Source organism: Motacilla alba, chromosome 4 (genome assembly GCF_015832195.1).
Source record: "Motacilla alba alba isolate MOTALB_02 chromosome 4, Motacilla_alba_V1.0_pri, whole genome shotgun sequence".
NCBI lineage: Eukaryota > Metazoa > Chordata > Aves > Passeriformes > Motacillidae > Motacilla > Motacilla alba.
In genome coordinates this window covers 2,934,618-2,952,827 of record NC_052019.1, presented here as the reverse complement: position 1 = coordinate 2,952,827, position 18,210 = coordinate 2,934,618, and the positions used below count along the sequence as shown (strand labels likewise).

The 18,210-nt window shown below is 47.2% G+C and overlaps 1 protein-coding gene across 1 annotated transcript in view; it reads right to left on the bottom strand.

Moving 5' to 3' along the window:
• Positions 1–1,027: 1,027 nt before the first annotated feature.
• SMOX (spermine oxidase) overlaps positions 1,028–18,210 on the bottom strand; it is a 50,749-nt gene continuing 33,566 nt past the window's right edge. The window contains exons 4-7 of the mRNA XM_038135533.1: positions 12,541–12,714; positions 9,036–9,735; positions 2,793–2,953; positions 1,028–1,497 (exon numbers count right to left, since the gene is read on the bottom strand). Coding sequence (XP_037991461.1) covers positions 1,360–1,497; positions 2,793–2,953; positions 9,036–9,735; positions 12,541–12,714 — 1,173 coding nt within the window. The 3' untranslated portion in view covers positions 1,028–1,359. The remainder of the gene's footprint in view (positions 1,498–2,792; positions 2,954–9,035; positions 9,736–12,540; positions 12,715–18,210) is intronic.

The following is an 18,210-nucleotide window of genomic DNA, read 5'->3' as shown; positions in this document are numbered from 1 at the left end:
AGGGAATCAGCAGAGCTCAGCTGAACTTGGAGAGAACCAGACAGAGTTGGTGCCTCCTCTGCAGACATTTATCTTGGGATGCACTGACTCACCCTCTGGAGGGGGATTTTCCCTCTCTCTGTCCCTTTTTCCCCCGCTCTGTAACTCATTTATCAACACAGCTCCCACCCCACACACACAGAGAGGGAAGGGAGGCTTCACATGGGGCAGCAGATGCCGAAGCAGACACATCCCTCACTCCTCACATGCAGCTCTGGCCAGCAGCCAGCCAGATGGAGAAATGGAATGCAGGGAGATAAGGCAGTGGCTAAACACCCATGGTCTTCACCCTGAAAACTTTTTATTTTTGGAAACTGTTTAGATATCTTTAAACTTTGCTGATGGCTACATTGTGTTCACTTGACTTTAAAGAAGCACATGATTTATCTCGCTGAGGAAGTTAAAAAAAAAAAAAAAAGCTTTTTCTCATTCCTGATGGCAATTTCCACATGATGCAGACAAAACCCTGGGAGTCACTAACATCTGGACTTAGTGACACACATCTGCACAGTCCAGGGGCTGCTTGCATGGGGTGAGTGCTCCTGTTACACTGGAGGACACACAATTGAAGCATAAGGCAACAAAAGAATACCCTGAGTTGGGAGGGACCCACAAGAATCATCAAATCCCACTCCAGGCCCTGCACAGGGCATCCCAAAAATCCCGCCCTGTGCTGACAGCATTGTCCAAACACTCCATGAGCTCTGGCAGCCTCGGGACAGTGACCACACTGACCACAGTGCTGTCAGCTCTGCCCTAACCAGACCCTTTTTGGTCAGGATTGTATTGCTGGAGAGAAAATCTCCAGTTTGGAGAGATTATTCCACACAAATACCATTTGTGTAATGTGTTTCTGACCTGTTTTCAACCTGTTTTCCTCCTACTCCAAATTCTATAGGATGAGAAAAAATTCCTATTTTTGCAATGTTGAATTAAAGAGCTGGAAGTTACCAAGTGAAGTGTCCAGGAAGTACCACAGCACCCAGTCTTTTTATTACAACATTTATTTTAGTATAGAAGGCACTTACAATACAGAAAGAAAAAAGAAACGAAACGAACATGATAGGCACCAAAAGTGAAATTAGAATTAAAATGACAGAGAAACAGTTTACCAGACCAAAAGGAGCACCCTTCCCTGTTAACAATACAGCACATGGAAATGAAGCTATTGATGACTAACATTTTTAACAATTAGAGCTTTTTATTTTTTTAATAGAAAAGATAAAAGGCTGTTCTACTGCGAACTGAAATAAAACAGAACCCCTCCACACACCTGCAGGAGGATGTGGGAGGTGGTGGTGGTGGTCAGGCAGGGCTTCCTCAGGTTGGGCACTGCAGCAGGTCCTGGTACATCTCGATGAGCCGAGCAGCCTCCCTCTGCCCCGAGAGCACAGCACCATGGGTCGTGGAGTAATACTTCCTGTGAGTGGCCTCCCCTGAAAACATCACCTGCATGGGCTGCAGGGCACAGCAGAAGGGGCACAGATCAGCACAGCTTACAGGGGAGCAGCTGGGAGGATAAAAGGAGACAAACTTTCTGTGCCCTCCCACACAGGGCGGTTTGGGTTGGAAGGGACCTGAAAGATCATCCAGTGCCACCCTCCGGCCATGGGCAGGGACACCTTCCTCTATCCCAGATTGCTCCAAGCCTCTCCAAACTGGCCGGGGGCACTTCCAGGGATGCAGGGGTTTTCATCTGTTTTGGAGGGCCGGCTCTCAAAACCCCCATGAGATGCACCACAAGATGCCAGTTCCAAAAACCTTAACAAACCTGCAGGAGGCACAGAGCACCTGCTCTGCACCATCTCCTCCCTTTGCTCCCCTAAATTACACTTCAGCCTTTTAGGCATTCAGGGAATTTTTCTTCTGGACAGCAACTCCAGAGGAATAACAGCCCTGTCTCAAAACCCAGAGGGTGAGACACAGCATTATATCTCTTATACCAATAGTGAGGTGCTTGCTAGAACTGCAACTCAGATTTGAGGCAGGAATTTCTGGGAGGATTTCCCTGGGAACTACACAGATTCCTAAAGCTCCTGCTGGGTTTCCTTAAGTAAATTTCTGCACTGAATAAAATTATTTCAGGGCCAGGCTGTGGTGGAGGAAATGGACTGGGCAGCTGCTTGAAGGCTGCATTTTCATCAGCCTTTGGATTTGGACACGTAACCCTGAGTGATGGGGTGAGTTTGGCTTAATGTGATCCTGAGCTGTGTAACCACTTCCATGTGTGCTCCAGCTCTCCTTGCTAAATTCAGAAAGCCAAGGCAGTGCCTGGGGAGAAAACTCATCATCCCCTGCCAAGGACTGGGCCTCCCTCAGCCTGCACTGCCAGCACAGAAAGATTTCCTGATATGCACTCCTGACACATTCAGACCTAGACATCAGCAGGGTCATAATAATGATAATAATAATTTTTAAAACAGACCAGCACGTGCTTTCCTGAGGAATTCTGAACTGGACAATGATGGTCATTAAATGAACACACACACATGAGCAGCTCTTGATAAATTCAAGGAGAGATGGGGGAATTCCTGAGACGTTGGCATTCCAAACGTTAAAAAGGTAAAATCCTACAAACACCATTTGTCCATAGAGGCATCATTTGCACCAAAAAAAAAAAGCAATAAAAAAGGAGGAAACACACTCCTGGAGGCCAAAGCAGGGATTTTCTCTTCCAACCTCCCTCCCCAAAAAGCTGCTGCCCAGTGTCCCATCAGTTTTGCTGCCCCAGGTCCCATCTGGGCCATACTCACAGGAGTTTTGGAGCTCTCAGCATAAGGCAGTGGTTTTGCCAGTTTCTCCACATCGGCCCCACTGGACCCGACCTGGGTGTAGGAGTAAGATCCACGGAAGTGGGGATTGCTGCCCCAGGAGGACCGCAGGATCCGGCGAGGTTTCGGAATGTTTGGATTCCCTGGGTGGAAAGCAGAAGGCAAAAAGTCAGAGCGTGTCCAAGAGGGAAGAGGGAAGTGCCTGAGGCAAGGTGTGGGTGCAGGGATTCCATCTTATTTATTCAACACTCATCCCTAGCAGACACCCCAAAACCAGATCTCTTTTCCATCACTGATGTAACAGAAATTGCCCCTCCTTTTCATCTCAGCTCTTCCATCTTCCAGGGTGTTGGAGGAGCCCCCACTCCTGGAGGTGTCCAAGGAACAACTGGATGAGGCACTGAGTGCCCTGGCCTGCTTGATAAAGTGAGGAATTGGTCACAGGTTGGACTCCATGACCCTGGAGGTCTTTTCCTACTTAAATGATTCTGTGATTTGTTTTGGAAAGAAGCATTAAAATGTTTAAGCTCCTAAAAGACTAAGGAGCTTCAGGGAACCTTGGACACAGCCTGGTTTGGAAATACAAAGCATCTTCTGGTCACATTTGCAGTGGGGAGCCTGGTGGTAATCAAGCATGTGATTGATCTCACCAAAATTTAGGTATTTGAGTGCCCAGTCTGAATTGGATGTTTAGGTAGCCTTGTGAGAGAGATGTGCCTCCAAAAAGGAAAGAAGGCAAATCTTCTTTATGTGTGGGCATTGAAAAACCTGTCAGGAAATTCTCAAAACCTGTATTAACTCATTCCAACAGCTTCCCATACAGTTGCCCCCTCAATGAAGCTAAAATCCAGGAGACTCTATTTATTTAATGCACAAGAAGTAGGATTTCTAGATCACCATAGGATTTGCACTGCTAAGAGGATGTAGGACCTGGAGGTGAAGAGGGCACCCACAACAGGGTCACCACCAGCCACTGTCCCCATCCCAAAGACCTTGGAGAAGATGAGATCCAGGATTGCAGCCACCAGCTGGTGGCACAAGAGCCTCAGGTACAAGCAGGGAGAGTCACACTCGGAAGATCCTCTTGCAGGGCTGGTTTTGGACCATCTCAGTGCCACTGCTTTTGTTGGAGTCCCATGATCGTATCTGGCATGGCAGGAGAGGAACAGGGGGACATGGAGAATTCCAGTGAAGAGAAATTCCCTCTGCGGGAGCCAAGATCCACCCTTGAGGCAACATCACATATCCAGGCAAGGTTCAGCTACCTGAACCTTGGGCTGAGTCTAAATCTTCCACAGCAAGGGGACTGGAACTGGATGATTATAAAGGTCCTTTCCAACCCAAACCATTCTATGATTCTTCATGGAAAGGGCTGTCCAGCCCTGCCCAGGACAGTGATGGAGTCACAACCCCTGGAGGGATTTAAAAGTTATGTGGATGTGGCACCTGGGGACATGTGGCAGTGGTGGCCTTGGCAGTGCTGGGGGAATGGTTGGGATCAATGATCCTAAACAGCTTTTCCAACTCGAGTAATTCTGTGATTCCAGAAGATTGTCAGCACAAAAAGTAAGAGTTTTGAGATGTTCACATCCTTTGCCTGCTTCAGATCCCGACTCTGTGACAACTCAAGGTGTTCAGCCTGCCATGAGACAACCCAAATTCCCCCGCTTTCTTCATCCCAGTTTAGAGGGAGACACCCAAAGGTAAACACTGCTTAGGCACTGCATTATTTAGCTCTCATAAACTACTATTTAGCTGTGCCTTCAATTCCTTAAAATCAAGAGCAGGTCCTGGTTCAGCTTCTGCTGTCAGGAGTATCCTGACAGCCAGAGCTATGGAATAAGGAGCTGGAACGAAGCAGAGGATGGCCTGCCCAGAGTACTCTGTGAACACTTTAAAACCAGGCCCCAGATCAAAATATGGCACAGACTAGCAAATAAATATATCCCACAAACAAAACACATCCTACAAAGCAATGTTGTTTCAGGATCAACAGCTTTGCATAACAAAGGCCTCTAAAATATGTTCCTGCAAGAGTCTTCAAAGCAGAAATGCCTGGAAGTGGAAAGCCCAAGGGAGTCTGAGAACTGGGAGCTCTCAGATGTATCAAGGAAATAAGTTATCATGTTTTATTTTTGAGGGCTGTGGGAAAGCCCAGGAGAACAGACCATGGAAGCTGTCAGAGAACACTCCCCAAGCAGGGCCAAGGCAGCCACCCATCCCACTGCACTGCACAAAAACAGCACACCAGGGGTTTTCAAGTAAAAGGAGTGGCCTGGTGGTGCCTCTTCCAAAGCTGGTGTGTGTTTCCATATCCTCATCCATTCCCATGAGCTCCTTCCAAGGTCTCCAGCACATCAGGCCACCTTAGCAAGACCCAAATGCCCACTGTGCAGCAACCGTGGCCCTGCACTCTGCAATTCTGCACCTTTTAATGCAAGCAGCTGTTTCTAAGAGGAAAATCAGGAGACCCAGATGGGGGTTTTGGCTGAAGGTCAGACAGCAGCACGTGGCACAAGCTCTGATTCTCAGCTGTTGTTTGAAGACAGAAACTACAAAGACTGAGAGCCACAGTCCTTCAAGGAACACACTTCACTGGACTTTCTCATTCTGCTTTTAAACAGAGTAAACAGCCTTTGTCTACAGATAAAAGTAACAACACAGATGTGGAAACTTCTCAGTTTCCACCATCCAAAGAGAGATTAAAAGGCTAAAGAAAGGATGTTGGCCTTCACTAAAACAGGAAGGCACATATCTTCATGCCACATATTTCCACTTGTGAAGCTATGGAAGACAACTCCCTGTGCCTCACACAATCCCATTTTTCTTCAGCTCCTGGGAGGTGTGGATACAGAGGTTTATTGGTTACGGGGCTGACTGAATTACCATAAAATCAACTCATCAATCTAAATTAAGGCACCTAAATTTATTTGCCTCCCTGAGAGCAGGATGTAAGATTCCACCAAGGGAAATCTGTGGTACTGCCCCCATACCAGTGACTACAGCCACCAGAGTGGCTACCCCAGACACCCACATGGGACTGGGAGATGTGATGCAGAGCCTGAAACAGATCTATTCCCCACCAGAGAAATAGCTGGAGGTCAGGGAGGAAAACTCAGGGCATCTCCAGCTGCAGCCTGCCAGGCTCCAGTGATCCCTTCAGCAGGGAGCCTCTGGCTTCCTACTCTGGGAGCTTATCCAACAAAGACAGAGCAAGGCTCCCAATTGCTCGGAGGTATTCCATTTAATCAGATTTGGAGGACACTGCTCTTCACCATCCAGTTGTGAAAAGCAGTAATTGCTGATGGTTCTTAGGTTAGAACAATCCTCAGAGCTCTTCACAGAAAAGCCAGATAATCCCCAACGCTGACCTGAGAGGAAAATTCAAGGTCAGTTCACAGAGAGATTCTCAGTGTGAGCCTAAAAGAATGGGTTTAACTTAAAACTGGTATAACATACTCTGAAGCCAAAGGAAAGGCCACCAGGAGCAACAGACTGGGAAAACAGTGAAAGATGGGAACCTACCTGGTAATGCATGAATTCTTTCTCAGAAGAATAAGAGCATGGGGCATTTCATACCCAGAACATGAAAGCCACAAAAGGCAAAGGGAACATTAAAAGGCTCCAAGTATCTGCTTCATTAGTGCATATAAGGCTCCCTCTATACTCAGTAGAGAAAAGGTGCTTCAGAAGAGGTCCCAGAGCACCAGGTGAGGTGTGGAAGATCTGAGCTGCCTTATGGAAGATCCAGGCTTTCCACAGAGGTCAGGATCCTGGCAGGACTAGTTTCCTAACTTGGTTAGCCAACCTGTGTGATCTTGAGTGTTGGGAAAGGCTTTCAAAGCTGAGTTTGGTGGTGCTAATTGGACCAGAGGAGTGCAGCCATGCTCAGAAGTGGCTGCAGGTGTATCATGGGCTGCTGGTCTAACCCCCTCTCACACTCCCCCTGGAACAGATCAGCAGGGAAGAAGGGAGGTGCACAGAGAGCTGAGCACACTTCTGTTATTTCAGCCAGCCTGGCACCTGGCCCAGATCAGCCCTGAGGTATTGCTCCTGCTGGGAAGCTCTAGGGAAAACAGGAGCAAGGGAAACAGGATAAACTCAGCTCCCTTAGCCAGGGAATCCTGCAAGAGCTGTGGAAAGGTTTTCTGCCAACAAGGGGATTGGGGGCAGAAAGTGGAATAGGTCATGTTGGGTAATGGGAGCTCCAGGAACAGGTTTTCCTCTCACAGTTTTGAGCAGCTGCAAGGCCACTTCTCAGCTGATGCACAAAATGCTCACTGCAGGGCAAGGCCCTGGTAAATCCAGTCTGGAATTCTCCAAGGAGAGATAACCTGGGATTAGCTGTGTGGAAGAGCCTGATGGACAGTGACCAGGTGCAGCATCAGCTGGAACAGCAACTGCAACACAGACCCAGGGCCCAGAGCCACATATTTCCATGCTGGGAGGAGAGGAACATCCAACACATGTAAAGAGTAACTGTGAAAAAGCCCAAGAAGGAAGAGGGAGAGCCAACTCCCACGTGCCAAACTACAGCAGACCCAAACAGCCAAATTCCCACTGATGAACTGAAGTGGGTTTTGGAATTTCTTTTTTTTTTTTTTTAATAGGCCTTAAGCAAGAAAAGCTGCAACAAACAAGGTTGTTTGTACATTCAGCACTGCAACAACTTGGCCTGTGAGAGAAGAGCCTGCTGCTAAGCCTGTGTAGAGCAGCAGTTCCCTGCTGGGGTCGGGGGAAAGATGGAACATGAGGACTGATGTGACACAGGACATGGGGACACCCAACACCCCTGAACACCACCAGCTCAGGAGGCACAGCTGAAACAAGGATGCAGGCTTGGGCACTCAATCAGAGCTTTTCAATCCAGAGTCTCTACCCTACAGCTCCTGCAGAGAGTGGTAAAACCTCTTTTGGCTGTAGTCATTTATGCAGGAAGTCCCCAGATTCCAGGGCCCTTTCAGGAAGAAGGTTCTTCACCCAGAGGTGCTGGAACAGGCTCTCCAAGGAATAGTCACAGCACCAAGCCTGACTGAGCTCAAGAAGCATTTGGACAATGCTCTGAGGCACAAAGGGATTGTTGGAGTGTCCTATGCAAGGCCAGCAGCTGGACACGATGATCCTGATGGGCCCTTCCAAGTCAGGATATTCTGTGATTATGTGACTCTCTGGATCTCCACGGTGTTGGTAGCAAATGGTCAGTAAGGACAGGGGGAAGCTGCATTTTTGAAGGCAAATTTCTCCACTTAGCTGGAGCTCCATGGACAAGAGGTAAGGTTGGAAACCCCCTGAATGCTGAGATTGGGCTAACACCAGCTAGCAGGAAGATATAAATCATTTCATCACAGGAGCCATCTCTAAAATAGCATAAACTACATCTAATCTTAGAGGATGCTCCTCTTATAACTGCTTGCAATTCTGTATCAATTCAAAACCCTTATTTCAAAACTGCTATTAAGCCCACCACTATTTCTTTCAGTGTTACTACCTTACACCTGCACATGCACAGTGTCTCCCATCAGAGGATGCCAAAGACTCTGTGATACAAAAATCCCTTTTCCTGGGAAGGTGTGTGACCTCTAGAGAAGTGGGTGTGGACAAGCTAAACCCCAGCATCCAAGTATTACTGCTCTAAGTGATTTCATTTGGATTTTCTTGGTGTAATACACCTAAGATTTGCCTTGGTGCAACTGCTGCCCTTAAAGTGATGTGTGACCACAGAACATGAAATCTGTGAAGTCCAGGAAGGTTTCGGTGATGCACCCAGGAAATGGGAACTCTCAAGATCAATGAATTTTTTGAAATTTAGGTCTTGGAGATTATTTCCATTGATCTGATACTGAATGGAAGTCAGGGGCGTGATTCAACCACACCTCAGCTGATCTAAACAGGTTCAGTTTCTGAAGGGGCCATGCTTGCTCTCCACAGCTGAGATCACCCTCAGAGCCTGAGAGCTTCAGCTGCTGAAGAGCTATTTGTGATTCAACAAAGCAGAGGATGTGGAATCCTCCAGCATTTCTGCCCATCACTTCCTGAGCAGGTTTATCAGCCCCTCTGTATAAATAGCTCTCAGGCACACCCAAGCAGGAGCTATGCTGGAAGCACACGCACATTCAAAGGGACACAAAATGCCAAAGAACTAAAAATGACTTTAAAGCATTTCCTTCCTCGTGGTTATTTGATTCCCCAGCCCCACGCTCCCTCTCCCACCAGAGCAGGGCTGACCTGTAAATTTACGTAGCATTTCGGTGCAGGTTTCTGCCACAGTTTCATCGTCACACTTCTCCATAATCAAAGCCTCTTCTCCACAGATCCAGCCACTGAGGACGTGGCCGTACCTCTCAGGCGGGTACAGCACATCAAAGCTGCAGATCTTCTTGTACCACAGCTCTTCAGGATAAGTCAAACTCTCGCTCTCCGCCTCGTCTTCCCAGACAAACTGGATGCTGTTGCACTCAGAGCTCCAGAAAGGCTCTTCAAACTCCAGGAAGATCTTGTCAGTGGTATTGATTCCCAGTTTCTCAATGGCCATCACCTTCTCCTCAGGCAGGCGGGGATGGAACAGGCTCTCATGGCGCTTCTTCAAGACTCCCAGGGACACAGTCACAATGACGTGGTCAGCTGGGATGAACTCACAGTCCTCGCACTCTACGAAGACATTGGAGCCCTTGTCCTCCTCGGGGAGGTCACTGTTGTGGTCAGCCACCCTCTCAATCTCCTTGCTGACCGACTGGTTCCAGTGGATGCACTTGACCGGCTTGCGGAGCTGAATGACAGACTTGGGAATGGAGCGGGCCAGAATCTCCACGATTTTAATGAAACCACAAGGAATGACGTGATGAGCCCCGGGGATTTCGGTCCATTCCCCAAATTCACTCAGCGAGACTTCATCCATGCTGTGGGAGCTGCTCTCACAACTCTCTACCTAAGGAAAAGCAACACAAAAGCAACATTGCCACAGAGCAACTCCTTTAGCCACAGCACAGCTCTGCAAGGGCACAGAGGAGCTGAATGAGATGAGAGTGATGAATTTCACTCTGAAACCAGGTTAGTTTTGCTAGTAAAGAAGTGCTTGGCCATAGGATCTGACAAAAATCAATCCTTAGCCCTTCTTGCAACCAGAGAAACCATTCTGTCATGGTAAAGAGTTGGAGTTGCAGCTTCCAGAGTTCAGAGACCAGAGGGCTGGAGCCCCTCTGACCTGAAGACAAATTGAGAGCTGGGGCTGCTCAGCCTAGAGAAGAGAAAGCTCTGGCAAGACCTCCTGACACCTTTCAGTACCCAAAGGTGCTACAAAAGAGCTGGAGAGGGACTTTGGACAAGGCCATGGAGTGGCAGGAGAAAGAATTATGGCTTTAAACTGATGGTCAAATGAAATTAGATATGAGGAATAAATTCTTCCTTGTGAGGGTGGTAAGGCCCTGGGACAGGGTGCCCAGAGAAGCTGTGGCTGCCACAGCCCTGGAAGTGTTTTCAAGGCAGGTTGGATGGGATTTGGAGCAACCTGGGATAGTGGAAGGTGCCCTGCCCATGGCAGGGGATGGAAGTGGGTGATCCCTTCCAACCCAAACTATTCTGTGTATCTATAATTCCATCATGTCTTTGCTTCTGCACAATTCTGGGTTAAAGTTCTGGTTTCTATTCTTTAAAACCCTCTGCAGTGGGCAGGACCTGCTGCCTGTTGCTCCTACAGCAGAACCTGGAGCTGCGTTAATCAGACGCTCATTCCAATGCTAATAAATATTCCCACAAGGAGCCACAAAAAACTTCTGGCAGCTCTTTCTGCTGTCTGCAGCTTTCAGCCTGCTGTCAAACAGTCAGCAATCAGCCAGCTAACAATCTGCCCGAGGTGAGAGGACCCAGCACAGGAGGAACTGAAGGAGACGGAAAAGGGAAATGCCAAGATGTGAGCCACGTGTGTTTGATGTGATTACCAAAGCTTTAGATCCATTAACCTGTTGGTTAATGTTTGTAGGAGTATTAAGCATAGCTGTAGCTCCCAACAATCCCTGGAACAAAGGCAGGATGTTTGGCCTGTCTTGTGATAAGCTTCTAATGATAATCCTGATGCACGGGACACAGCGATCTTAAAATCTTCACATCACCGGAGCCACAATCGCTCGCACACTGTAATTCTCTAAGCATTTTAAGGAATATTACAAAGGAATATTACAATTCCTTGCCTTGCCCTCTGACCTATTTTCCAGACCTTTCCACACTTTAATGACTGTGCTTGGAAGCCTGACAAGCCTAGACCATCTCCCTGTGGAGCACCCTGGTGCAGGGCAGGAATCTCTGTGCTGGGACAAAGTGAACAAGTCAGGGTTTTACCAGCAGCTCCCAGGCTGCTCCTGTGCCTGCAGGGACCAACAGGTGCCTTCCCTGTCCTGGTCACTCGCTGCCTGATGACTCTAGTGGGGACTCAGTGAAGACCCATCTTTGGACTGTGCTCTCCACCCTACCCAAGCACTTCCCAGACCTCCCCCGGGGTGACAACACAAAACCCGTGGCACACAGCAGGATCTTCACCCTGCCTGGACACTCCAACTCCTCATTATGAAGTTAAACACTTGTGGCTGTGTGATTCTTTCAACCATGAAGGCAAAATGCCAGGGGGGAAAAACAAGCAACCACCAAGACTCTAACCCAAGACAGGTTAATCCCCACTCTGCCATCTGATAGTCTTAAGTATGAGAAGCTTTGTTGTTCTCAGGTATTTGCATGAGAAGGGATTTGCAAGACTTGCAGAAACAGCTCTGGCTGGGGCAGCCTGGAGCAAGCACAGGAAAAACTACCAGGAAAACCAGAGCTGTATCCAATGACTTAACCCTGTCTGCATGGGTGCTGCTATATGGGAAGCACAATAAATAACTGAGCTTTACATGGCAGCTGTGGAGACACCGTGTGAGAAAAGGTTTTGGGTGAGGACGCTGAGATATCAGGCTCAGGACACCAGGGTTCAAACTTGAGCTTTATCTCAAATCTCCTGCGAGACTCTTTAGGTCTTTATTCCTCTTTGGTTTAGCTTCCCACCTGAAAACAGTGAACACATTACAAAAGTGCTGCTTGCCTCCCCTGCCTCATTTCAGAAGCTTTTAAGTCATCCTAATTGAAATAAAAATGACTGATACACTGTACTCGTGGAGTGCTTGATGCAGTATTAAGTCCTCATCCCACAGAGAACTCATTAAGCCAAGGCACCAAGGAGATAAAAAGAACTATGGAAGCCACGTGGAAAGCTGGTTTTATACAGTCTATCTTGGATTTTATTGCTTTACCTTCAAAATGCTTTCTGGGGATTTCTTCAGCAAATTACCAGCATCAAAGTTACATTTCTTCTGGTCTCTGAGAGGTAAAAAACACTTAGGCAGGATCAGGGGGTGCAGGTGTAAGTCACAAGATAAGACATTACTAAAAGAATCTGTCAATAGAATAGCTTCAGATGGCAAAAAAAACCTAAATCACACCAGAAAATTTAACAAGGCCTAAGAAAGCCTGTTCTATTAAGACAACTGAGGTTTTAAGGTAAGGAAAAAAAAGAGTAAAGGCATTATTCCTTGCAGCCCACTGTCTTTGGATCTGCACCAGGAGGGAAAGTTGTCAACAGAAACATAAACTGCAAGAGAGCACAGAAAGCGATTTCCAGGGCTGGGCAGGGCTCAGCCAGGTGCCTGAGGTTGAGGATTTGTTAGCTACAAAAACAAAACTCCCCAATGACGTGCACACCTACCTTCAGGTACTGCTGGATCATGGCCAGTTTCAGCCTCTTGACGGCCTCCGTGTCATCCGGGTCGGCCTTGACGCGTTTGCGCACGACATCCCGTGTGAAAACGCCCACACTGTTCTGGCTCTCAGCATTGACTGGTTTACCTCGTTGGAAGAACTCCTGAGTCAGGTTATAGACCTGCCAGAGACAGGACACAAGGATGGGATCATGCAGCAGGATGCTCCTTCACCTGTCCCAATCCAGCACATTCACCTCCTCCTCCCAGCAGAACCCGTGTCCTTCCTCACATCCGATAAAAAGCACCAGCTCTTCTCCCACCTCTGTGTCCCAGGTGCAATCCCAGGTTGATACCAGCCCTTCCACCCTCTCCATTACTTAGAAGGAATCCACCAGAGTGGGTGAATTCAGTTTGACAGCTGTTTTGCTGTTGTCCCATTTATGGGGATTTTTGAAGGAATTTTGCATGAGTTAGAGATGGGATTTTTGAGTTTTTTTGATCACGTGATTTATTTTTCTTATCTTCTGCATCAACAGGTAGGGTAAGCTTGGCTCACATCTTTACTGCATGGTTTAGAAGATCACAAGACCTCTAGTTATAAGACCTTTTAAGGATTTCTTGATTAATAAAACACTGCTAATAGAGATATTTATATTTTTGACTTAATCCTTAAATATTTAGTTTTATGGACTTACGCTACAGCGTAAGCTTTCTTAGTTAATTATGTTATGATACATAAACCTACAGTACTTTATTCTAAACGTCTTATTTACCTTTGTAACTACTTTTATTTTTTCTATATCCTAAATCCTAAAACTCTAAACTTTCCTCTTTTTAACTTAAAATGTTTCTGCTTTAAACTATAAATCCATATTCTTGCTGCTAGTACTTAAGTTTGGAAGCCTTTTCCAAGGTCTCAGATCAAAACCTGTGTTTAATTCTAAGCTTTGGCTTACAGGCCAAAGTTCTGAGAATTCCCTGCATTTTGGATTCCAACATTCCATGAAATCAGGAAGCAACAAAGAGCAGAGGAATTCTGTCTGCACACACATTTTACTTGAGCACAGGACAGGCAGAAATACATGGAAAACAGTGACATTTCTAGAGCCCCTCACCAGGAGCCACAGTAAAAATCCCTTGTAACAAATTGTTCTTCTTTGAAAATATTCCTGGTGGTTTTTAACCCCAGTTTTCCACACAAGCTACATAAAAGGCAAGGAAACACCATCCACCTCAGTCCTCTGCTTGTGGCTGTCTGGAAAAGCTTGTATTTCTATCTACAATATTGCCAGAAGGGCCTGCAATTGCATCATGGCTCTTCCTTTTTATAGAAAAAAAAAAAAAAAAAAAAAACTTCAAGAGGAATCTTTTAACACAGGAAAGCTTTCATAAGATGCCTCTCAGAAATGCAGCACATCCCATTAATGCCTTGTTTGTCCAGAATGTGTCCCCTTCTCATTCACATCATGCCACAGGGTGAACAATACTCTGACATCACTGTCTGGGGAGTTTTTCCTGTCAAAGATGGTTTGATTGCACCTTATGATCATTTTTTGGAGACAGATGACAGGGTATGTCAAGAAGCTGAAGTGTCCAGTAAATATCTGGTACAAAGCTGGTAAAAAACTGTGGCAGCCTTGCCTTCAAAAAACTCCTGGAGCTTTCCATTCCCTGCTGATAGGGCTAATCCACTATGGTTTATGTTCTTCCCACTGCAATCTTCCCCAAGAGCTTGATTTTTATCTTGGGTTTTAGGAATAAAGTGAATTTGAGGAGGCAAACTAGAGGGAAGAAGAGGAAAGGGAGGAGGATAAACACATTGCAGTGCTAAGAGTGAGAGAGAGGAGATGTGTGAGCAAATGGAGGAAGGTGAGTTGACAAGTAAGGGATGAAGAGTAAACTGAAGAAAATAAGTGAAAGAATGACCAAAAAAAAAGAGGTGAAATGAACGATAAAAAGAGAGAAGAAACAATCACAAGGAAAATGAGTGGGACTGGTTAAGACAGAAGAGAATTGCAGACACTGCCTGGGACACAACCATTCCAAGGAGATTCCCAGACAAGAAAGGTGGGGCCCAACGTCCTGTATGAAACAAAGGCTTCCAGCAAAGGAAACTTTGGCAGCTCCAGCATCCCCTGGTTCTCAGGTGCCTGGATTTCTGAGGCCACAAGCACTTGCAGCAGGTCCGGGCTGCACAGACCTTGCGTCAGCACAATCAGCTCGGCTTTCATAAGCTGATTGAGCTCTGTAAGCAGATAACAAACTCACAGGACAAGCAAAGCCCTGCTAAAACCCAGCCACCACTTGGCCCACAGGAGAAGTGAGCCTGACTGTGTTTTTGTTAACCAGTATATCCTTCACTGCCCCACAGGGAGGAGAGCAGGAAGGCACAAGTTCTCTGTGCTGTAACCATCAAGGAACATCTTTCCTGGAGGTGCCATCCCATTGATCAGACAGCAGGTAAGTTTGATCCCATCAGGATTTCTTATTTTTCCTGTTATTTCCTTGCTTTTCAAGTTCAAGAAGCATTTGGACAACACCCTCAGACACAAGGTGTGACTTTGGGGGTTTTCCTGTGCAGGCCCAGGAGCTGAACTTGATGATCCTCCTAAGTCACTTCCAACTCAGGATATTCTGATTCTTGGGGGTGCTGAACCATCTGAGGAAGAACAGGAGGCAAAGCTGTTGTAGGCAAGAAGCAAAAGGAGAAACAACAGCACGTCCTACATTGAGAGATATATGGTCAGAATAAGTGAATGAAAAGGATGCTTAAAATGTATGTTTTAATGAACATAAGCAGCAAACACATCCTGTGCAAGAAGCTAAGGAAAAGCTTCACTAGGATACCTCATTTAAGGTAGATTTCCAGTGAAGCAGGAGCAAAATTGTGCTGTCTGGAGTTGGAATTGTCCAGGCTTTCCCTCCCAGAATGGGGAAAGCATTGTCATTCCTATAGGACCACCCCTGGGGTCACTGGGAACAGGCAATTGTGATATCTGAGAACCCATACTCCTCCAATCATTTCAGCATTTCAGCAGCAGGGTTCCTGAGAGAGTAGAAATGGGCTTTCCCTCAAAAATCCTGAGGAAAGGTAACAACAAGGATGACCTGAAAGATTCTGATATTCTAGTTAACCCTTCAAAATATCCCTGCATCCAAACCAGAGCTCCATGTCCAGCAAGGAGAGCTATACCACAGACAGTCCTGCCAACCTTCGCTTTTCTATTATCACACACCTGACAGAAGCAGGGAGCAAAACCAAAGGACAGACTGCATCAACTCCCACCTCTTACCACTGGCAATCTCACATCCCAGCAGGATGACCTAAACATGTCTCACTCTAAAGCTCCCCTGAGCTGGGACAGAGTAAGTGGCACTGGAAGCCTGACTGAAAAAAACAGAAGTAAAAAACAGAGAGCTCAAGTAACCATTAATTCTAAGCATTCTTCCCTCCCTCATTCTGAGGCTTATACACAATCCTCCAGGGAATTCACTGAATTGTGGAATGGTTTGGGTTGGAAGAGAAAGTCCATCCAGTGCCACCCTCTGCCATGGGCAGGGATACTTTCCATGATCCCAGGGTGCTCCAAGCCCTGTCCAGCCTGGCCTTCGACATTTCCAGGGATCCAGGGGCAGCCACAGCTTCTCTGGGAAATCCATTCCAAGGCCTCACTGCCCTCCCAGGGAACAATTCCTTCCCAAAATCCCATCTAATCCTGCCCTCTGGCAATGGGAAGCCATTCCCCTTGTCCTGTCACTCCATCCCTTGTCCTAATTCCTCTCCAGCTGTCTTGGAGCCCCTTCAGGCACTAGAACATGCTGGAAGGTCTCCCTGGAGCCTTCTCTTCCCCATGCTGAACAACCCCACCCCGCCTGGGTCTGCAACACAGAAGGGGTTGAAGGTACAAAATTAAAACTAGTTAATTTAATGTCCACAGTCCTAAAACAGTTTCACTTCAGCTTCCATCTTCTGTCTTCTTTCTGACCAGCTTTGGGGCATCCCACAACCAGGGTCTGTGCAGGGAACGTGGATTCCAGCAGGGATGTCCCCTCTGTTACCTACCGGCTTCCTCCTCCACATGTTTATTTACTACCTACGTGCTCCTCCACCACAGGAAAAAGCAGTTTCTTAGGAAGAACAAAGCTAAATAAAGAAGTTTCTCTGCACTGAAGGAGGTCAGGAAAGCACATCCCCATCCACACTCCTTCCTGTCAGCGCCGGTGACGATGCCCAGCATTGTCTTTTGCTCACTTGGCTTAAAAACTGCTGTGACTTAATCCCTGTCCAGTAAAAAGCCCTGATGGAGATAGGGCTGTGCTGTTCCCAGGCCAGACATCTGTCAGTGCAATAGAGGCAGGGAGGGAACGGTGACTCTCGGTGGCCCTTTGGTCCTGCTTTCCATGATAACTGCAAGGCAAGGCACTAGAGCTTAATTGGGGATGGCAGGAAGCCCAGCACGGGGTGGGGGTGTGGAGGATGAAAAACGTTGTCATTCTTTGGCTGCATCCCTCCCCCAGAAGCTGTTGCAGCACACAGGAGAAAGCTGACAGATAACAAGGCCATTAATTAGCTGATTGCTAAAGGGAGGGTTCCTGGGAAGCAGCTCTTTAGGGACCACATCCTTGCTGAAAAGCTGAAGCAAAAGCAGGCACTTCTAAATCAGGCAGTGATGGACTGTGATTTTTCAGCTGCATTTAACCTGTCCAGCTCACCACTTCCCACTTTTCACTAATACCTGGGAATCGGCTTTAAACATCTCTCTGGAAAGGGAAATGAGGACTTAGCAGGGACAGAGGAACAACTCTGAGATAAATTGTCCCTGATCACATTTTCTGAGGAGTTTAGATACACACACGGACCCCAAAGGTGCAGACATTACCCTCAGAGGTCCCACTCTGGTCATTTTCCTGAAAGTCATACAGATGTGGTGTAAGCAAGAAGAGCCAAAATCCTCTCCCAGCCCCAGGATTCCCCCAATTATCCTAGGAGTGGAGAGGAAGGTGGGAAGATTACAAATCCATGATGTGGGCATCACCCCCTGGGGAACCTCCCCGTGCTGAAGCCTCTTTCCTTTTGGAGACTGACCACAAGGAGTGACAATGACCCTGGGCAGTGCCAGCCCCACACAGCACATGGTTTGAGAAGGACAATCCTAGAAGTCCTGCCCTGTCTCATGAAGCTTCCCTTGGCAATGCGTGGTTGGGAATCCAGGTGGGTGCTCTGCAGGACTGGAGACCTTCCTTGAAGGCATTGTTCTCCTTCCACAAGGAGAATTCAGGTCACCTCAATCAATCTCATGACAAATCCTGACTGACCCCAGTGCAGGGCAACAGCCTCTCCCAAGGAACTTTCTGCTGGAGAAATGAAGAGCTGAGCAGTCTTCAAGCAGTCTGACTGCTCCACTTCCTCGAAACCAAAACCTCCTGTGAGACATCCCTACAGCTATTAAAAATTCAGGCTACTGCAAACAAAAATGCAGCAAAACTTGTATTGAGGTAGAAGAAGGCAGCCAAAAGAGATTGGATAAGTGCCTGGAAAAAGCCTAAGGACTTTCCAGATGAATTAGTGAGGCAAAGCTCTGGAGGTACAGGGGTGCTTTGCCTTTCACTCCAGGAAAATTCAGCACAGAGACACCCTGACTTGCTAAAGTGCAGTTTCAGAGACTCCACATGCC